Source organism: Choristoneura fumiferana, chromosome 16, assembly GCF_025370935.1.
Source record: "Choristoneura fumiferana chromosome 16, NRCan_CFum_1, whole genome shotgun sequence".
In the NCBI taxonomy this organism is placed as follows: Eukaryota; Metazoa; Arthropoda; class Insecta; order Lepidoptera; family Tortricidae; genus Choristoneura; species Choristoneura fumiferana.
This window is the reverse complement of record NC_133487.1, coordinates 1,294,401-1,316,888: the sequence shown is the minus strand read 5'-3', so window position 1 is coordinate 1,316,888 and position 22,488 is coordinate 1,294,401. Positions and strand designations below refer to the sequence as shown.

The 22,488-nt window shown below is 39.6% G+C and overlaps 2 protein-coding genes across 2 annotated transcripts; both read left to right on the top strand.

Moving 5' to 3' along the window:
• The first annotated feature begins 266 nt into the window (after positions 1-266).
• On the top strand, positions 267-6,291 carry LOC141436252 (uncharacterized). Its single transcript, XM_074099153.1, has 6 exons — positions 267-375; positions 3,221-3,271; positions 3,762-3,836; positions 4,143-4,283; positions 5,089-5,184; positions 5,853-6,291. The coding sequence occupies exons 1-6, from the start codon at positions 337-339 to the stop codon at positions 5,985-5,987; spliced, it is 537 nt and encodes a 178-aa protein (XP_073955254.1). The 5' UTR covers positions 267-336; the 3' UTR covers positions 5,988-6,291.
• A 4,072-nt stretch (positions 6,292-10,363) lies between these two features.
• On the top strand, positions 10,364-21,004 carry LOC141436250 (uncharacterized). The gene is made up of 6 exons (XM_074099152.1): positions 10,364-10,472; positions 14,541-14,603; positions 15,154-15,228; positions 16,042-16,179; positions 16,903-16,998; positions 20,567-21,004. The coding sequence occupies exons 1-6, from the start codon at positions 10,434-10,436 to the stop codon at positions 20,717-20,719; spliced, it is 564 nt and encodes a 187-aa protein (XP_073955253.1). The 5' UTR covers positions 10,364-10,433; the 3' UTR covers positions 20,720-21,004.
• The last annotated feature ends 1,484 nt before the right edge of the window (positions 21,005-22,488 follow it).

The following is a 22,488-nucleotide window of genomic DNA, read 5'->3' as shown; positions in this document are numbered from 1 at the left end:
TTAAGGTTTGTGCTAGTGTCGCCTCATGGCATGAGGCTGATGACCTGTATAAACCTATGTTTTGACAAATAAATAAATTCTAATTCTAATTCTGATGCGCTCATGCGCAGAGGCAGAGCTTTGTGGAATATTCCCTATTAACTATTACTTTGTGTAACTTTCCACATGCAACTACTATTTAATACATAATCATTCGTCACTAATTTAAATCACTGCATTTTCTTATCAATTTGAACTTCATAAATCAGCCAGACATTCTAATGCCTATATAAACCCAAACTGCAAGCGACGCTGGGTCATTCCGTGAGACAGAGCCGCAAAATCAAAACCTGCAAAATGTTCAAACTTATCGCTTTTGTTACCTTCTGCGCGGTGGTAAGCGACTTTTTTTTATTTATATATTCAAAATACAACTTAGGTACTACACATTATATATTCTCGCCAAACTGCTACGTTTGATGGCGTTTGGTGACTTGATGATCATCATTGTTAAAATTAAACTTAAAGGATTTTTGCGATTTTTTAAACTTTAATATACCTATAGGATGATTCGAGAGACGTGAGCAGGACCAACCCTACGCCATCAATAATTGATAATGGATCGTTCACAATCATACTTTTAATTCTAGAAGACCATTCACTGAGAAAATAATTAAATACTTTTTGTTTGCATCATTTTAAAAAAATAAATCGTTACTCACTAATACTGGTACGATATAGAAGCCTTAACTAACTGAATCCTCTACCGAATATAGATTCGATATGGGTTTTACGGGATGACCGTAAAAGTAACAAAAATTTGGAATTTGAAATAAAAAAAGACAAAAAGATTCCAAAAACCAATCTGAATCCTCTACGGCTGATCCTGCTCACATTTCCTGAATCATTCTGTATATTTTGATCCAATTAAATTAAAAATAAACTATATTAATACAGAAATAGGTAATATCTGCCCTCTTATTTGCAAAATCAGTTTCGAAGAGATTTGTTTAGATACGCAGCAAGCTGCATCTAATAAACAGCTGTTTATTAGATAAAAGCTATTTTACACAAAAATTTGAACTCGTTCGTTTGCAACCCTAAGGCTCAGTATAGACCTACAAGAAAAATCATGCAAGTAACATTACACTGCGAAGCCGTAAAGCGAAGTGGTTCGATGCGCGCAGCAATGTAATACAATTTGCAGAATATTCCATGCAGGGGGGCTACTATGAAATTCGAAAATCGAAGTTCATATCCTACCGTTCCTCTCACTCTCGTATCAAATAACATTAGCAGAAGCGGAACGGCAGGATACGAAGTTCGAATTTTGCACTTCGTAGTAGGTAAAGGGCCAGGTCTAAACAGGGGGGCTACTACGAAATTCGAAATTCGAAGTTCGCATTGTCCATCCCTCTCACACTCGTGTTAAATAATATAAGCGACAGCGGGACGGTACGATACGAGAAGTTCGAATTTTGCACTTCGTAGTAGGGTCTGAGCTTTACAGCGATTTCGCACTACACATATCCGAATCTGTGAAAACACGGATCATAGTACTACTTTAGTATGGTGTGTATTTGTACTATTTGTGTGGCGAAACCGGATGACGGGAATCGTTTTTTAGGGTTCCGGAGCCAAAATGGCAAAAACGGAACCCTTATAGTTTCGCCATGTCCGTCTGTCTGTCTGTCTGTCCGTCCGTCCGCGGCTTTGCTCAGGGAATATCAATGCTAGAAAGCTGTAATTTTGCACGGATATATATGTAAACTATGCCAACAAAATGGTATAATAAAAAATAAAAACGTTTTTTTTTTTTAGGATAAATTACCTTCCATATACGTAAAGTAAGGGTGATTTTTTTTCTCATCCAACCCTATAGTGTGGGGTATCGTTAGATAGGTCTTTTACGAGACCGTTAGGGGTTTGCTAAGACGATTTTTCGAATCAGCGAGTGGTTAGCGAAATATTCAACTTTAAAGTGCAAATTTTCATTAAAATCGAGCGTCCCCCCCCCCCTCTAAAATCTAAATTAGTGAGTGGAAAAATTTGAAAAAATTCAGAATGGTAGTAAGTATATCAAACATGAAACTACCGTGAGACTCACTCATATTAAATATAATGACCCGGATAACTCACGTCTTAAATCGAGTTTAGCTCGACATGTTTCGGGCTAATCCGTAGCCCTTAAGGGCTACGGATTAGCCCGAAACATGTCGAGCTAAACTCGATTTAAGACGTGAGTTATCCGGGTCATTATATTTAATAAGTATATCAAACTTTCAAAGAAAACTACAACGGTTAAGTTTGCTTCAGAATTATTAGTAGTTTAAGAGTAAATAGCAGCCTAAGGTATAAAATATAGCTAAACTTGGAATATTCCGTATAAAATACGAAATCCTTAGAAAAATTATACTTAATATTTTCGTAATGGCTACGGAACCCTATTTTGGGCGTGTACGACACGCTCTTGGCTTGTTTTTTTACATAAAACAGACCGCGATTGACCCCTATCTCACCTGATGTAACGCAGATGAGGCCAAAGGTGCAAATTGCCATTCAAATAGTTCTACGACTACCCGGACCGTATCTTATATATTTTTTGTATATTTATCTATATATGTATGTCTTCCCTTTGTTCCTCGTACCGTTGTCTAGCACCAATAGTACAAGCTTTTGCTTAGTTTGGAGCTAGGTCATATATTGGTATATTTTTTCATATATATAATTGTATTACATATATTATTATTATTTTCACGAATTCGGATCGGATTCGAATAGGACGTAGTGCAAAACTGCTCTTAAGGTTCCTAGTCAGCTCAGGTTTTTTTTAAATAGTTTTAATCTAAAAAAAACTACATACATAGGTACCTAAAACAAGACATTTCTTTGAAACTGATTTTACCACGCAGAGATTATTTCTGTTTACATAAATAATTAAGTTATAATTGCATAAAAATGTCATATCTTACCTATCTATTTTAATGAATAATGAAAAGCATTTTTTTACATTTTAAATTAAACAATCTTGAGTTTTTAATAAACCTATCTTCTGCAGATGTTGCCTTTTATCTTTCCGGCAAATATTGCAAGATGTTAAATCGAGGCATTCAATTTATTTGTTCGAGGTGGGTAAAGTTAAGAAATGAAATTATAAAATGTTATTTTTCATCATGTATTCTAAAAAATATCCCTAGGCGCTTTATGAGTTTGCAGTCCATGATGCAACATTATGTTACAGCTGATCCAGGCCGACCCCGTGCCGTTCAAATGCGGAGAATTCCCGTGGGCGGTAAGTAGTTTAGCATTACATTGTCATCTGTGCATAATCGATTGATTAATACCTCGTAAGTAATACCTAATACAAAAAATACGTCAGTACGAGTACGCGAACGTAAAAGGTGATCATCTCGCGAAGCGAGCGCAAGACGAGCGACTCGTAGTGTCTTAAGTGTCTTAACACGCAGCTAACTTGGTTGCTACCCCCTGAATAAAGGAACCTTTTTTGGATAAATATAACACCTAAGGACCTATGATATGAGTTGTTGCGACTGCTGCTGAACTTACAAATATACAATTTTACTTCCAAATGTGATTAAAACCATTGTAGGTAGGTATATCTCACGGGCGATAGGTACTGGAATTACGAACATCAACTCACTAAATCCCTCAGTCTTTGACTTCGGGGTTCTAATAGACTCTCGTTCGTAATTTCTTATTTACCGCCCTTAAGACACAATGTATTAAAAAAGACAAATAAATAAATGTGTATAATTTCTCAGATCCTGAAATGCATCGACGCCCCCAAGGTTATCAAGAAGGAGATCGCCGACCAGTGCAGCAGCGACCCGTCTGAGGTAAATACATAAACTCTTTAGAGTCACTTTGGGTAAACGTACGCAGTGGGCTCGTCCCGTAACCTAAAATAATCCCAACTTGCTTGTAATACTTAATATATTCTAATATATCATCTCAAGCTGAAATGTCGTCGTTTTCCTTCATTGTAACAGTAAGTATTCGCAATCACATACTTTTTGGACTGAAATTTATGGGATTGCGTATATACACTTACCCTCTGAAACCTCCTTTGAACGAAACCCTCGATGCGCGAGTCCGACTGGCACTTGTTTTAAGCACTAAATTATTTCTCCTCTCTTTCCTAGTGCGTGAACAACGACTGCGTATTCAAGAAGATGGGATGGATGAATGAAGAAAAAGTGATCGACTACTCCAAGATCTCTGCTTATTTCGACGAGGTCGCCATGGAGTACCCTTTGTGGGCTGACGCAGTAGTTGTTGTAAAGGTACGTTGCCCAATTTTATTATGAGAAAAATCAAAACGTTTTACGTGATTTTTTTTAAATTACCGGCGCTTTCGGGAAGTCCATCATTGCTAAGAATGGGCCGCAAAAAACTAGGCAGAAAGACATTTTTTTAAAGAACATAAACTAAATAATTACAAACAAATAAAAAACATACAAATTACAACATAAAATTAAAGAAAAATGATCATATGTCCAGTCTAAACGTGACGTCATGACTAATAGGTAGAACTTGTCGAAAATACAAACTGAGACAAGGATGCACAGAAAAACCAGAAAAAGAGACCAGCGCTGGGAATCGACCATTTTACTCAAGAATGGTACTTGAAGCGGTTGAAATAAAAAAACCATAAGAATTTCAACCGGGACGATGGGTATAAGCTTTCATCTTCGTGGAATCCTGTTATTAATAAGTGTCAGCGTCGGGACGGGATGAATGTTCGGAGGGACGATCGGACGTTGTTAGTGATGTGTGTCGGTGTGATAGGGTGACTAATAAAAAGAGACCAAGTGCGGGTAGTTCGTGATACGAGTGCCGGCACTATTAGTGATCAAGTGCGGGTAGTTCGAAGAACTCGCGCTGCTAGGCAGACTTGACACCTCACACTTCAGTCTACTCGTGACCACGGCAACTGTAACGTTGCCGAAACGTCGAGGTAAATATTACTTGTGCAATAATAGCGTGATAAGTCCCGTTTGTGGTATTTTGACTATGAGTGAGAATCACGAAAGTTTAAAATGTTAAAATATCAACATGTTTTTTTTGAACTTTTCTTTATCCTTCTAGGCTGAGTGCTTGGGCGGTAACCTGCCCAACCTGGGTACCGAGACTAACTGCCCGACCTACGACCTCGCCCAGTGCTCCATGGCTAGGTTCATCAAGGTAAGCTTAAACTTAAATTATTTAACCATATTGAGCAGCAAAAAATCTGACCCTCAAATCAAAAGCATGCAGAAATAGGTTATTTTGTATGTAGAGTGGGCTAAATTTTGAGCCGCTAAGTATATTAACATTAACGTGCCTTTATTAGCTTTACTTGTAAAAATAAAAGGCGTTAACCAATATACTCAAAACCTCACACACCTAAAAGTATTTTTTTTATTTTAAGTTACTTTATTGCATTTGTTTCGAAACCCATAGTTATTTAAGAAAAAAAATCTTATATTTTGCTATGTGAGCAATTCCACTAGATTTCTAACTCAAGATAAGTAACTCCAAGTGTGGTGGTGGAGGAACTGCATGAACACACATATCTTGCATAAACTTAGCTAACATAAGGTCATGGGTGAAGAGGGGTCTTTAGCCTATGTAACGCGGAGCGCCCGTGTGCAATTATTATTTTAGCGCCATCTAGGAAGCGCACGGTCAAAATGGAATAGGTACAAAGTGTGACAAAATGCCGCGGCCGGCGCCCCTAACACCGCTGCGCCCGTGTGCAACGCACACCCTGCACTATAGGTAAAGACGCCTCTGGAAATTATTTTAGTTCATTGATATGGACCTCCGCAAAGTAACGCATGATTCAATAAATATTTACCTTGTTCCCTCAGAGCGCGAAGCCCTCCTACTGGAAGAACGACGCCGAGTGTGAATACCCCCGCCAGTTCGTGGCCAACTGCCCCATCTGCCCCAAGGGCTGCGTCGCCCCCTACCCAGCGGGTCTCTGTAACCAATGCAAGGCTTAAGCGAGTCTACTCTCTAAGCTAGATTAGGTTGTGGGTGAACTAAACAAAATAAAATTAAAAAATAAACAAAATTAAATTAAAATTATTAGTAAAACAAAATTTATGAAATCTTGAATGTAACGCAGTGTATAGTGTAAGTCTACATAAATCACTTATACCATATTTCTTAGTGGGGGCTCGTTAGGGAGTAAGTGAATTTAAGAATGTATCTATTTTATAAGTACATATTGTATACACTTGTTTGGTCTCCCTAAAATAAATAAACTATGCAAATAGTTTATTGAAATAAAGTCATGCATTAGAATGTTTTTTTCTTGTTCATGTAAAATCCTAGAAATTATTCAAAAAATCAAAACGTATGTACATAACTTATAAGTGGGTCGTAAAACGCTCTCTTACTCTCTTTTAGATAATACCAGTGACTTCGGAAAACCTGCATTGCCAAGAATAACGCCGCAAGAAACTTGGCAAAATTTTTTTTTTCAAAACGAAATTTATGATTATGTCGAATTATGTTAAATATAGTAAGTATAAAAAAGTAAGTAGTAAAATCGTATTAAAAAGACTTCACTCGTCCGCAAAATGTGGTTAAAAAACAGTTCCAAAAAGATGCCCAAAGGTAGAGTTTAGCTCTTCTATACCAAATATTTTCCGGAAGCGCTGGTATTAAAAGAGACATGTGTAAAAGAGCGCTTTGCGGCAGAACAGACGTTTAAACACACAGAATAAACGTTTTATTTTTTTATAAACAGGAAAAAACATATTTTTTTCAAAATTTAAAAAAAAAGAAAGGATACACTTTTTTCTTAACCACCCAAGTAGGCCACAGAGGGCTCTTTGGCATGTCACTTTTTTAAACTACCAGCGCTTCCGAAAACACCATCATTGCCAAGAAGAATGCGCCGCAAGAAACTTGGCAGAAAGTAACTTTTTCAATATAAAATATATTGGTAATTACAATAAACTTAGCATATAAATTAATAAGTTTGTGTTTCATAGTAGGTGTTTAATTTCACTGATCTTTTACACATAGCTAAGTAAGTCGGTGATTCAAGGAAAAACGAACGTGGAGCATTAATAAATTAATTTCAAGCGTAGCCAGGGGTCACTTTTGGTGGTGAAGTAGAATAAAAAATTCAAACTTATGTCGTGTGAAGCGGCAATGAGGGCTATCGCGAATGAATTCGCCGCTAGAGGCGCTAGTGTAGCGTGAGGTCTCCGAAATGTCAAATCTCATAGTTTTTTGGGTGAGCTACGCGGGTTAATTTATAATTAGAATATATTTTATGAATATTTTGCAATATCTGGAATTAATTATGGCAAATATGCGTTCGGGGCAATGAATGTCTGTGTTTTGAGACAGTTTTGTCTTTCGGAAACCTTTGTCCTCCCTTTTTTCCGCACAAAACAGGGACTATGCAACACTGTGGCATGCTCGATATTTATATGGTACGGTTTTAAGGTGTATTAAATATGATTTTAATCTAAACTTTGTTTTCACGCCCATAATATCAGACTTTCAAAACCATACTTAAAAACCTCACGCAACAGTGCGCCATCTAGTGAGACAAAAAACGATAGCCCTCATTGCACTGCGTCGTTCACCTAATATGTTTCAAACTATACTACTTCGGCGAACGAACGTCGACTTTACATTAGTCTGTCCGTCTACTGCGCATGCGGCATGCGGCGACCGCAAAAATGTGAAGAACGTGGAAAGAACACGGTAGTCGGCCGCATTCGGCGAGCGACAGCTGCCACCGCCTTAATATGGCCGCCGCAGTAGACTGAAGCCGCAGGAGAATGTAAAGACGACGTTCGTTCGCCGAAGTAGTTTGAAACAAATTCGGCGACCGCATTAGGTGAACGACGCAGTGTAATTGCCGCTTTACACAACAAATGAAAGGGGTCACTGTGAGAATCTTAAATATATATTTATTTATTTATCTCAATATATATCATAACATAACAGTACTGTGAGACTAAAGAATACAATATTGATTCTATACAAGTAAGAAATAAAAGCAATAATACAAATTCATTACATTAAAAAGGTAATAAACTTTACATGAATACCATTAAAAACTATTTATTCATGTTTTTTTTACAATTTTAAAATAAAGACATTTGGAGAAAATATGCAAATATTGTCCATCGCATTATCTCGGAAATGACCTACTTTGCTTATAATAAACAAAAAGTACCGTAAGTAAAGTAAGTAAAGACCGATTGGAAGACCTCAGATGCGTTGGAGGGATGACATCGGGAGAGTTGCGGGCAGTAACTGGATGCAGACGGCTCAGAATAGAGCGACGTGGAAATAGCTGAAGGAGGCCTACACCAAATTGGTTGAGAGAGGCTCGAGATGATGATGATGATACAAAAAGTAGTTTTAAATATTAAATATTAAGTACAGGGAAACCTATAAGAAGTGGGGCGAGGGGTGGGCTGGGTGTGATTTAAATTCACATAGGAAATTTCCACAGCCTCGCAATGTAAGTGCACAACTTATTATCCCGTCACGCATCCCAGACTAACAGGTAGTCTCTGGGACATTTCCCGCACAAAAAAAGTTAGGGACTCATTTAGGGGCATACATGTCCAAATGTCAGAAAGTCCAGGTGTCACATTGTCCATGGTCAAAAAGTCCGAAGGTTATAATGCCTTAATGTCGGATAGTCCATATGTCCGAGAGTCCAGGTGTCACATTGTCCATTGTCAAAAAGTTCAAAGGTTATAATGCCCTAATGTCGGATAGTCCATATGTCCGAGAGTCCAGGGGTCTCACTCATTCTAATTTGGTTTTGTTTATACCTATTGCAATCGAATTGTTTTCGACTCGATCGCCTTTACTGTCAAGTCAATAAGAGCTGCAACCACGTAGACAATACGATAACAATATGGAAAGAGACAATGTAGAATGAGCCCCAGTCCATCTGCATGACTGGATCAGCTGGTCAATTCTTGTCGACTCGACATGACAGACATGTACGAAGCATCATAGATGCATTGGATCTTACTGAGAATGGGTCTCAGGGTGTTTGACTGTACACTTAATATTAGGCACGCAGGTGTGTTAAAGCTTTGAAAGATAAAATAAATAAATAAATATCAAGGGACACTTGACACCAATTGACCTAGTCCCAAACTAAGCAAAGCTTGTTACTATGGATACTAGGCAACGGATAAACATACTTATATAGAAAAATACATACTTAAATACATTAAACATCTAAGACCCAAGAACAAACATACGATTATTCATACAAATATCTGCCCCGGCTGGGAATCGAACCCGGGACCTCAAGCTTCGTAGTCAGATTCTCACCCAGTTGGCCTCCGGTCGTCATAATCGGAGAGGTGTAAGCGAAATCGAAGACAACAGCTAGTCAACGAGGTGGTCAACGCCCTAAGATTGTCAACAAAGCAACAATTGTAATAATTCACCATCGTTATTGGCTGGGATTGTTCTGTTCACACTTTGACCTATGCTTACGCGATAACTGTAGGGCGTTCACAAAGAATAACAAAAAAAAATGACGTTTTTTTAATAGCTTTGTACCTGTATAGCTTGTCTGACAAACAAACAAACAAACACATGAGGCATACATGGCCAGCCATTTAGAACAATTGTGAACCCTTCTCCTAAGCAAAATGTACGCAGTGTGGGATCATTATTAATGGATACTAATAAACACAGACGTAAAAAATTATGATTTTTCCGACTTTGGTCATTGGTTGTGCTACTGTGCTTCTTTTAGTTTTTTTATTTGACTGGATGGCAAACGAGCAAGAGGCTCTCCTGGTGGTAAGAGATCACCACCGCCTATATACACTTGCAACACCAGGGGGATTGCAGATGCGTTGCCAACCTAGAGGCCCAAGATGGGATACCTCAAGTGCCAGTAATTTCACCGGCTGTCTTACTCTCCACGCCGAAACACAACAGTGCAAGCACTGCTGCTTCACGGCAAGATTAGCGAGCAAGACGGTGGTAGCAATCCGGGCGGACCTTGCACAAGGTCCTACCACCTGCAAAAGTGCTGAGAATACCTTTATATTATAAATAATTAATCCCTAATTACTAAGTTTTTTTTGTATGTAATTTTTGTGTATTTTATGTCTTTTTGTAGCTATAATTTTTTGTATAAATTAAATTTTACAGCGCATTCGTGTTTTAACTGTAATGTTGTAATTTTTTGTTGACAAACAAATAAATAAAAAAACATGGAACCCGAAAATATTAGGCAATAAAAACTATTAATGTTCAAACCCTATTCGCAAAGTGCGCCGAAAATCAAACTGATAGACAATTTGTTGCGGCAATGATTCAACTCGATTGTCGGACGAGTTCATTAAATCACTCTAATCATATAAACTGTTTGCATACGTTGTAAGGTCAGTCATTCGTTAAAAGGAATACGAGACAAACACACGTCTACAGAGATGTTTGAAGTGATTGTTTTACTTGCTTTTAGTGTTGTGGTAAGTAATAAAATAGTTTGACATCCTGAGTCCCGAGTAACTGATTCTGTACGATGGTCGTAAAGTTCGTAACTTGGAGAATTTAAGTATTTAAGCATATTTAAGGTTATATTTACTAAATACAGTGGCGTAGCTAGGTAACCTAGGGCCCTGGGGCAAATAAAAAACTGGGGCCCACTGCTATCAAAACTGGTAGGATTTTTTGAAGTAAAATCATTATTATATACAAATACTTTAAAAATGCTAAGCAACTTTATCATCAGCTATAAAGCAGAATTTCGAGGGCCCCCTGAGCTTGAGGGCCCCGGGGCACTGCCCCGCCTAGCCCCTTGGTAGCTACGCCACTGACTAAATAATTTGCATAGTGGTATATATTTGGCAGTTAATTTCACAATTGAGTTGTTCTGTTTGTTCACTGTAAACAAGAGCTTGTCTAAGCTAAAATGACACGTTACGTCCCTCACCACACCTAAACCAGTTCATTATGACTAGTTACACAACAATCTTACAATAACCGCCTGAGTGTAACGGGGAACTAAATCCCCGCATCATTTTTAACCGACGAAGAAAAACGGAGGAGGTTCTCAAGTCGACGCGTATATTTTTTTTAGGGTTCCGGAGCCAAAATGGCAAAAACGGAACCCTTATAGATTCGCCATGTCTGTCTGTCTGTCTGTCCGTCCGCGGCTTTGCTCAGGGACTATCAATGCTAGAAAGCTGTAATTTTGCACGGATGTATAGGTAAACTATGCCGGCAAAATGGTACAATTAAAAATGTAAAAAAAAAAAATTATAGGGTACCTCCCATAGACGTAAAGGGGGGTGTTTTTTTTCTCGACTAACCCTATAGTGTGGAGTATCTTTGGATAGGTCTTTCAAAACCATTGGGGCCTGCTAAGACGATTTTCGATTCAGTGATCTGTTTGCGAAATATTCAACTTTAAAGAGCAAATTTTCATTAAAATCGAGCGTCCCCCCCCCCCCCCTCTAAAACCTAAACCGGTGGGTGGAAAAATTTGAAAAAAATCAGAATGGTAGTACCTACCTAAGTATATCAAACTTTCAAGGAAAACTATAACGGCTAAGTTTGCTTGAGAATTATTAGTAGTTTATGAGTAAATAGCAGCCTGAGGGATAAAATATACCTTAACTTGGAAGATTCCGTATAAAATACGAAATCCTTAGAAAAATATTACTTAATTTTTTCGTCATGACTACGGACGTCCGACACGCTCTTGGCCGGTTTTTTAGCTTACGCAATTTGAATTCTTATCCCTGCTTGAGATTTTGTGCGCGTGTTTAGGCCCGGATCGAGGATTTTTTCGAACCGGGCCAAAATCTTGATGGTGGCGCCCCCTCTCTTCAGTGTGAGAAAAATTGTTAAAACCGCCAATGAGTAGCATTTTTTGTCTTTCCTTCTTCATTTCTTGTCTCAAGGATTTGGCGCCCCCACGAAACTGCCGCCCGGGGCAAGTGCCCCGGTTTGCCCCCCCTTAGATCCTGCGTGTTTCACTGTATATTTTTGAGACATCGCTAAGACATTAGTTAAAAATCAAAACACGAAGCCTTGGTAATTAAACTTGGCTTGGCTTCAAAGTACTTGCGTTATGTTTGTACTGGTTTCACACGACTACCAAGAGTTAGATATGTTTGCTTTGATCTTTAATGTCTAGTCGCTACACCGTATCATGGCATGACCGTAATAGGACCGTGTCAGGAACGGAATGTCAGTCGCATACATGATACGCGACGGCGATGGTTGTGAAAGTGATTTTCCACCGGCGAGGCGCGAGGCGCGCCGCCATACAAATTTCAATTCTCGTCTCGCCGCGTCTCTTCTCGCCTCGCCGGCAGAAAATCACCATTAGGAAGCTTATGACACGTTGCTACTACGGTCACGATATGATGCGGTGTCTGGCATAGCATGGTACGATACAGATCCGTGGGGGTTGAGGCATAATGGTGAATTTCCACCGGCGAGGCGAGACGAGACGAGGTGAGACGAGAATTGAAATTTGTATGCATTATCGCGCGCCCGCCGCGAGCCGCCATACAAATTTCAATTCTCGTCTCGTCTCGTCTCTCTTCGCCGGTGGAAAATCACCTTAACTCTCTTTAAACCCTTACCCCTTAGCATCTGAGTTCTTTACGTTGCTCTTTTAGTGATTTCTTTCTTAAAACCTACCCGCAGTGAGGAAGTAAAGCACGCAAGCCAACATGGATCTGGCACTGGATATATATTTCTTTATATGTTGGCTTAGGTCAAATCTTGCTATAGTCGACGGGAATTTCCATCCTCTGCCGTCCAGTTGGTATGCCAAAGAAGGCCGAGATTAAATGGCCTGCGTGGGAACTGCGGTCCAAGCACTCTCATTCTGATAGGGAGGCCTGTGTAGCTAACAGTAGGACAGTTTAGTTTTAGTTTAGTATATAGAATGAAAGAAATTACATTACAATTAGAGGTAGCAAGACATGCACCAAGAAATTAAAAAATCAAAAACCCGACTGCCTTAAAAAATACCAAAAAGAAGAAAACAAGTCTAGTGGGCTAGAACTTTGCTAGCTAACTTAAAGTTCAACAGTCGGAACCCATTAGGTAAAAATATTTTGAGCGTCACGATTTAAATGGGTCCCGACTGTTGAACTTTAAGTTAGCTACTTAACAAAGTTCTAGCCCACTAGACTTGTTTTCTTCTTTTTACCCGACTGCGAACCTGAAGGAGGGTTATTAGTATTTTTAAAGGCAGTCGGATTTTTTGTTTTTTAAAATTTAAGTATTGTTTTGTTTCACACTTCTGTGAAAATAGTATATTAAAACAGTTATAACCCATATATTCTTAGAATGGACTAATTATTAGCTTTCATTTGATACCCCCCTCGATAGGTTTGAATAATAAACATTTTTTTAAAACTTGCAATTTGGCGCCAAAAATCCGCCATTTTTATTTTTTTCGAATTTCATGTACGACGAATCCAATGACGTATTATTTATCAAAATCGGTTCAACCGATGAGTAGTTACGACAGGACATAGGAATAGACATACATCTTCGCAGTCGGGTAAAAAGGATGAATCAAGAATGAAACTATGGCGTGTCCTATTCATTACGCGTAAGACGCTCGCCGCACAGCGGTTACCTAACAACCCACGCAATGAACAGAGAACACGCTCGGCGCGTCACTGCCCACCGGCGTTCAGTCCCGTGACCTTAGGTAGGATACATCTGATAGCGACTGTTTGTACGTTACACAAACTCTCCGCAACCTAACCTTTTACCCCAAAATGATTATTATTGTTGTGTAACTTTTCTGTTGTCTCCAAGCCGTTTTATATTTCGTAAACATTATGTTGCTAGTTGCGATAACGTTGTCAATACGATTTACTTGCTTAGGACAAGTTTTGCCTTCTGAGAGGAGGCTTGCGCTCTGCAGATGCATCTGCAGTGCTCTGTGATGAAGTGAAATAATTGGTTACAGATATGTATCTAATGAAATAAACCCGGATAGGGAGGACTTTATTAGATAGGTACTACTTTTAAATTAAAACTATGTACATAAAAATATCTTAGAATTAAAATACTTACATAAATCGAATAAAAAATAAATAATAATAATAATCTAATAAGTCTGTATTGGAACAATTATACACAACAATACTAACACACACACAAACACATTTAACCGTCACTTAACACTAATCAATGGATGGTGAAACAGCCCCTAATAGTGTCAGAGGAACCGAACGACACGAACTTCGATTTTCGTAGTAGTAGCCCTGCTGCTCGCGCGAGCGCGACTAACCGGGGCACAACTACCCACGTATTTACCGTAATTTCTTTCGTTTATTGTCAAATGTAGGGGTAACACACAACGATGAGGGAGAGAGGCTATAATAGAGAGATCTTCCTCCACGTATGTTATGCCTGGGGACCGAAGTCCGAAGGAAGACCGTCGAAAGTTGTATATGCGTCCGAGTCGCGAAACTTCGATAGCGTGATGTAGGATTAGGTTGTTGTTTCTATAATTGCTCACTAGATGGCCCTATACTAAGAACAAAATTTGGTTGCAGGTGTCCAACGCGGACGTAGCAGTGACGCCGCCCCCTGTCAGGTGTGGTGAGATCCCCCACGATGTAAGTATTTATTCTTCTAAGTCCCTACACTCTTGACAAAGCGGTCGTGCTCCTTGGTTGAGGATCTGTAGTGAACCATGATGGCTCCGTAAAGCTTTTATAAAGCTCTGACCTATTAAAACACACAAAAATTACACAAACCACCATTACTAAACTACGCTGACGCGTTTCGAACTCAACCAGAGTTCATCCTTAAAGCAACACAACCGTTCACCATGCTGCCAAATGTTTAGGTAATTTTCCACCGGCGAAGAGGCGAGACGAGGTGAGACGAGAATTTAAATTGGTATGGCAGATAGCGGCGGGCACGCGATAATGCATAATTACAATTCTCGTCTCGCCTCGTCTCGTCTCGCCTCGCCGGTGGAAAGTCACCGTTAGACAGATGATGATTGTTTATAATTATTTAAAGTACATGACCACAATCAAAATAAACACTTTACTGTAAGGTTGCAGAGTACAACCTCCCATTAAATCATTTTTTTTTTAATAGTAACCTCGCCTCGGTTGTATGTTCACCTAGGTGCTAACGAATTTAAACCTATTACAGATCTACAAATGTCTTGGCAATCCCAGAATAGTCAAAAGTGATGTTGCTGCACAGTGCACGAAATCCGCTAATGAGGCAAGTATATTATTATTATTGTTGGCAGGGGTTTCCGATCACAGGCCCATGGGGATCAGGTTATTTGAAAGGTTATTCATGGTGACGCTACGCATCAGCAGCTTGCCACAAGCCGCCCTGCTATGACTGACTGCACTGGTGACACCAATACATACACCAGCGTCACATCCCACACTTTTATTATTATACCTACGTAAGCAATCCTATAAAAAAGTTCATCCAAAGTCCTCGAATGGAGACCGCGGATCGGCAAGCGCAGCGTCAAACGTCCACCAACGAGATGGACGGATGACCTGGTTAATGTCGCGGGTTGACAGTGGATGCAGACCTTTTCCAACCGAAAACTAGGGGTCTAATGGGGATAGGGGAGGCCTAATTCCTTGCCTCCATTGGCGTGGAGTGGGTCATTTCTAGGGTAGGCAGCTGCTTGTTTGCCTGCAGCAGTACGCCACCCTCGCGCGCTACCTATCTTCAATGCACGCCCAGCATACGGCTGAACGAGTATGATGATGAAGAATTAGTTCGCTGGAGTGGCGTTGGGCTGGCCACGTCTGTCGCAGAACTGATGAAGGTGGAGCAGACGAGTCCTCGAATGGAGACCACGGACGGGAAAACGTAGTGTAGGGCGTCCTGAGGCACGGTGGACGGACGACCTTAAGAGGGTCGCTGGCGGCGGATGGATGCAAGGGGCTGAAGACAGGGTGTTGTGGCGCGGCATAGAAGAGGCCTATGTCCAGCAGTGGACTGCTGTAGGCTGATGATAAAGCAATTCTATTATCCTACTCCCTCAATCTGAACCTTCCTGTTTTCCAGTGCGACCGCATAAAGTGCTTCTTCACGAAGTCGGGTTGGATGAACGGAGACGCAATCGACACGTCCAAGGTGGCGGCGCATTTCGACCAGTTCGCGAAGGACCATCCGGAATGGACCCCCGCAGTCAACCACGTCAAGGTCTATAAATAGTATTCAACCGAAAATTTCGGTTTATGTGCCAAGTTTCGGCTGAAATCGAAACGTCACGATAGTTATTCTAGTGTATAATTTTTAAATTTGTGTTCGTTTTACCTGTTGTAAGACCCATTTATCTATTTCATTTGAAAAAAAAAGAACTAGTAAAAGAGATTTCTTCGCGCCTGGTACAAACGACTGGTGACCAGGTCAGGCAACTATTTCCGCCAACGTTTGAGCCTGCAGGGCTACTACGAAACTCGAACCTCGAAGTTCGTATCGTACCGTCCCTCTCGCTCTTGTATTAACTGGTATAAGTGTCAGAGGGACCGCACGACACGAACTTCGAGTTTCGTAGTAGCCCTGCTGGTCATTTAACACGGCAACGCTGCCTGTCTCCAACTATGTTTTTAATCGATGTTTTGACTGGCTTGTCGAGCACACATTCTACACTTTTGATGAGTTCCTTAAATTTCAGCCAACGGCTATTATTTACTGAAATTATTTAATTAATTAGTTCTTAGAATATATTAGACAAAATGACACGATAAAAGAGTATGAGTATGAGTATGAGTAATCGATGTTCGGACTGTAGCGCGTCAAAAGCGTGACTACACTTTGGGTCAAAAAATCCCGACAGCGGGTGTTAAATCAAATTAACTCAACCACCTAATAAAATAAAAGGCTATAGAAATAAGAATGCATATCTTCTTGTTACCATTACAGACGACTTGCCTGGCTGGGCCTTTGCCTGCCCAGGGTACGCAGGTCAATTGCCCGACGTACGACATCATGCACTGCGCTTTAACTGGATTTTTCAAGGTATGGCTTTAGCTCATGGGTTTTCTATAATAAAATTGACTATCGGATCGGAGTCTATATTGACTCCCATAACGTTAAACTTTCGATTTGGTTTATCCATACCGTTGTTTGTCATAATCGTTGCTCGCCATATTACCTTTGGTCATAATTTCAATAGTTATATTTTTCTTTCGCCCCCTTAAATTAGTCATAACTATTGAATTTCATACCGTTATTGGTCATAACATAAACATTTAGGCGCTGTTTCACCATCCATTGATTAGCGTTAACCGACGGTTAAATGTGATGCCGTCTCCGTCTATTCGAACAAAATAAATAGAGACGGCATCACACCTAACCACCAGTTAACACTAATCAATGGATGGTGAAACAGACCCTTAATGTGGTAATTGTATCCAAAGGTAGAAATTCAAATGGAATATTATTATTTGACTTAATGCTTATTAGTCAGAACTATTGAATTTCATACCGTTATTGGTCATAACATTTAATGTGGTAATTGTATTGGAAAGTTGGAAATTCAAAAGGAATATTATTATTTGACATAACGGATTTCTGTCAGATGGTACTTTTTGTAGGGGTCACAGTTCTAACCTAACCTAACCTAACCTACTTTTCTGTCAGTTGGTACTTTTTGTAAGTACTCACAGTTGTAACCTAACCTAACCTACTTTTCTAGCAACTGTTTTTTTGTAATGGTCGCAGTCCTAACCTAACCTACTTTTTTGTCAGCTGGCCCTTTTTAAAAGGAGTCACAGTTCTAACTTTTCAATGTTTTTAATGTACCTATGACATGTATTATTTCTGAATTTTAGAATTATTCCTTTAAAACATTAGAGAATAAAATGGTATGAATAATAATAATAGTAAATATAAAAATATGACCTACAATATTTATGAAAAACAAACGGTATGCCTTTTGATATTATGCTAATCAATTTTATGACATTTGTCTTGTATGACATGTAACATTATTCTACTTAATCATTATATTTATTTCGCGTTATATCTAACAATTATGACTATTGATTATTATGACCAAAAATAATATGGGTACCAAGTTCTGACTATCGAAAATCGAAACAATGAAGTTATGGGTGTCGGAGGTATCCCAGGTCCATAATTTAGTCGGAAAGCGATAGCGAGTATATAGGTACTGTAACTAATCGTGTCCGGCCCTGTACTACTTAATTGCCTTCCCGCTGACACTAATATTATTTAATACGAGAGTGAGAGGGACGGTAAGATACGAACTTCGATTTTCGAATTTCGTAGTAGCTCGATTAGGTAGATTAGTAAATTATTTAGTCGAGTCGATCCGCTTTAGTCTATTAACCAAAATATACTCGACTAAAGTGCTAAAGTAGTTCGAACCTGGTAAACAGACACCATTAATAATAAGCTAAACGAACGGTTACTGACTATTTCTCAAAAAGTTGTCCACTTATTAAAATTTACAAAACCTTGTGGTAAAGGTGATAGAAAGTCAGATAATTGTAGGATCCAATAGAAAGTTTCGATGTAAAAATTAAGATTTTTTTTCCTCACAAGAATTAGTGACGTTTTCCTGACGTCAAAGAATTTTGGATGTTTTATGCAGTTTGTTTTATGATCTCGTCCTTAGCGTTAATAATTTCTTGACAAACTGATTTCTTGTCAATTTCATGACGGGACTTTTTTTTATACGGCTGGATGGCAAACGAGCAAGTGGGTCTCCTGATGGTAAGAGATCACCACCGCCCATAAACATCTGCAACACCAGGGGTATTGCAGACACGTTGCCAACCTAGAGGCCTAAGATGGGATACTCACGTGCCAGTAATTTCACCGGCTGTCTTACTCTCCACGCCGAAACACAACAGTGGAAGCACTGCTGCTTCACGGCAGGATTAGCGAGCAAGATGGTGGTAGAAATCCGGGCGGACCTTGCATAACCTTTTGAGAAAACTTTTTGAACTTGAAGAAACTTTTTGAGAAATACTCCTCACAACACGTCTGCCAAGGCCGGCCACAGAACTACCGGTCCTGTTCTGTGCTACAAGTTAGACCGTTTGTTCACCTCCGAAAGCCCTCACTTAGCAAAATTCGTCGAAATCGATAAACAAGAATTGCTCGTTATCTGATCAGGCGATTTGCGTTCAGTCAGGCAGACTGATAAATTCTAGGACAAATGGGCAGTCAGTCGAATGTTCTTGTTTGTTTTTTGACAGTTAGGAACCTAAATGATTTTGAATCCTAATTTAGGGAGGTGTAATCGCGTTCTGTCAAGAACTTTTTGGGGTCCTTACTTGACTAGACGCGATTCACTTTCCTAAAGTGATTCTAAATCATTTAGGATCCTAAATTTACATACATACTATCACAATCACGCCTCTTTCCCGTAGGGGTAGGCAGAGACCACTTCTTTCCACTTGCTACGATCCTTACATACTTGTTTTGCTTGTTAAATTTAGTCAAGTGTAATAAGCCCTTTAGGTTAATGAAATACGTGTCTAAGGGCTATTATATTTCACCGGGACACCGTGGCGACGCAACCAGTCGCAGCCACCAACAAAATGTATGCAGCTTTGCGCAACCAAGTGGACACCAGGTGAGATAACCCTTCATAGAGCTGCATACATTTTGTTGGTGCGGCGACTGTTGCGCCGCCATGGTGTCCCGGAAATATAGCCCTAACTGTATTCGCAGCGCTGAAACTGTTTCACAAAAGAGGGTACTATTACTAGAACTACCGTTGCATTGGCATGTTAGTGATTGTAACATGGCAAACCTCCGCGGTGCGCAACTGGCCGCTTACAGAAGAAAAAAAATCTAAATTCTAAATTATTGATATTCTTTTGTTTTTTCCTGTGATTGGCTCTACTATTTGGCAAGGCGTAAGCCGAAATTTGATTTTCTTTACAAGAAAATATTAATTATTTACTCGGTGATAGCTATTTCACTGACTACTACTTGTAATATAAGGGCTGCCACTATTGCAGGTATTGTAAATATTATTATATCTACTTCTAACATTTATTTCTTGTGTACATTTTGTAAAACCTAATCCAAGTCTCGTTTAGCTCTCTTTCGCTGGTCCGACACTAAAACGAGGCTTGGATGGGTGCTGCAAGCAAGCAGTACAGCAGGGTGTTTCATTCCAGCCCTTCCTTTTTCCTGCTGAATCCAAATCATCATCTCCACTTCCTCTCCGTTCTGCTGCCTTGGAGCAGATCGCCGTCGCGACTGGACGCTTCGAGGCTAACTCAACACCCTGCCCTGTTTCCCTACCTATCCTACAAGTCTCAGGCCAGTGTTTTTTTAATTTATCTACAAGAGCAGTGCTGACTGAAATAATTGTATATATTTTTCTTTTGTATTATATTTTATTTTGTGACCACACGCCTTTTCATTTCTCCGACCGGCTAGCCGGTTACATGATTCACTTTGGTTGTTATCACACGAAAATATACACCGCGGCGGGCCAGCTGGTTTATGGGCGAATACCTAGCGCCCGGCAGTCAAACGTGGATGTTTATATGCCGGAAGCAATGATGAAGGAATATATGAGTATAAACTGTGTTCACAGAACGCACAGCCATCGCAGTGGTCGACTGGCGCCGAATGCACCTACCCCCGCCAGTTCGCTGCGGCTTGCCCCATCTGTCCTGAAAGCTGTTTCGCCCCCGCCATCCCCTACGGCTCCTGTAATGCCTGCAGACTCCTGCCACAGACGCCCTAGAGTCTAGAGTTAGAGCATTAGAGTCCCAACATAACAGCTTCAACTTACCTATTCACGTAACATGCTATAGTTAATTTCCTGAACTACTTATAGGGAAAATATATAAGTTTTCTCGTTGATTGTTTAGGATCCTGATTGATTCCGTGCAAAATTGAAGTCTATGTATAAGTATTTTTATTTTTACCCGACTCTCCGAAGGAGGTTTATGTTTTTCTTTACGTAACTACTATCACTTGATTTAGTATTATCAAAAATGATTAAATTAATATCTGAGACAAAACATAAGTTTTTTTTCTTACTTCCGCACACTATCGATGAAATTAATACCGCTGATAAAATATTCTTGCTTATAAGATGTGTATAATGAAAATGAATGAAGACAAATACTCATTTAACTGAAAGATTATAGAGATTGCAAACACAACAATTCTTAAATAAGTTTTTGATAAAAATTTAGTTTTTAATAAAAGCTTTTTTTTGCTGACTACTTTTTTGTTGATTGTACTTGTATGTCACCCAAACTACATTTGCATACCAAATTTCAAGTCGATGCGATTTAACCGTTGAAGAGTTTCGTCCTGTGGAGACGTTATTATTATTATTTTATTATTATTCAATGGCGGCCTTAAGGCTTGGGCCAATGTCAGTTGCGATGACAGGGTTGCGGTTGATTCTGCAGAACGCCAACAGTTTGACAGCAGCAAGAAAATAATTTTGAAAATAGAAAAAAAAAAATCCTTTTCGGCCGAACGCTGTTGCGGAGTCACGTCACTGCGACAAAGACAAAAGATGTTGTTATTGATTAGATAGAACTATAGTCTTATATTGTTAGAGGATATAAAATCGCACAGAATGGTAATAAAAGGAGAATATACATAACGAAGGAGGGATTTAAAGTTAACAGGGCGAGGAATGTAAGGGGGAGGAGGTCATACAAGGAGGATGTCAGCTTTGAACATTCGAAAAAATAAGTGGTCAAGACAGCCTTCGTCTAAACCACATTCACACAAAGAGTTGTCTTTTACACGAATCTTGTGAAGGAAAACAGGAGTACATGAGTGGCCCAGTCTCAGTCTGCATATTGTTGACGTAGTTGCTTTATTAGCGGCCCGGAATTTAAAGAACCAGGGTTTGACGGGAACATTATCTTGAACATCAGAGTAGTGAAGTCCTTTCATCTGACTAGATCTTGTCCAGTGAGCGAGCCAATCCGAATCCAGTCGATCCTTAGCTAAAGAGGTCAAATCGAGGGAATAGCACCTGAACTGATCCAGGCAGCCTGAACGGGTCGCATCCTTAGCAAGCTGATCTACAGTCTCGTTGCCCGGATTCCAATATGACTAGGGATCCAGGCCAATGAGACCTTCACATTCTTACCAGAGAGACCATTAAGAACTTGCTTAATTTGAAGAATGACCGGGAATTTAGATTTACTACGCAATTGGTTTGACATTATGGCCTGTAAGGCGCTTTTGGAGTCTGAAAAAACTATGCAATTATTAAGATTGTGCGAGTCTATATATTTAAGGGCCTCCAAAATTGCCACTGCCTCGCCAGTAAATACAGATGAATATATCGGCAATTTACAGCTCAAAATAATCTTAAATTTAGGTATCCAGACAGCAGATCCTACACAACCCTGGTTTGAAAGCTGTGAAGCATCCGTGTAGATAGAGGTCCAGTCAGGCCAGTTTCTAGCAATGACACGGCTTAAGTCTAGATTAGGGGAGGGGATTCTCTATGAATACCAAGGTCAAGCGAGATATTAT

Coding starts and splice junctions, on each gene's coding strand:
- LOC141436252 (XM_074099153.1), top strand. CDS start 337: ATGTTCAAACTTATCGCTTTTGTTACCTTCTGCGCGGTG. Junction 376..3,220: donor TTGTTACCTTCTGCGCGGTG/GTAAGCGACTTT, acceptor ATTATGTTACAG/CTGATCCAGGCCGACCCCGT. Junction 3,837..4,142: donor GCAGCAGCGACCCGTCTGAG/GTAAATACATAA, acceptor TCTCTTTCCTAG/TGCGTGAACAACGACTGCGT.
- LOC141436250 (XM_074099152.1), top strand. CDS start 10,434: ATGTTTGAAGTGATTGTTTTACTTGCTTTTAGTGTTGTG. Junction 14,604..15,153: donor GTGGTGAGATCCCCCACGAT/GTAAGTATTTAT, acceptor AACCTATTACAG/ATCTACAAATGTCTTGGCAA. Junction 15,229..16,041: donor GCACGAAATCCGCTAATGAG/GCAAGTATATTA, acceptor CCTGTTTTCCAG/TGCGACCGCATAAAGTGCTT.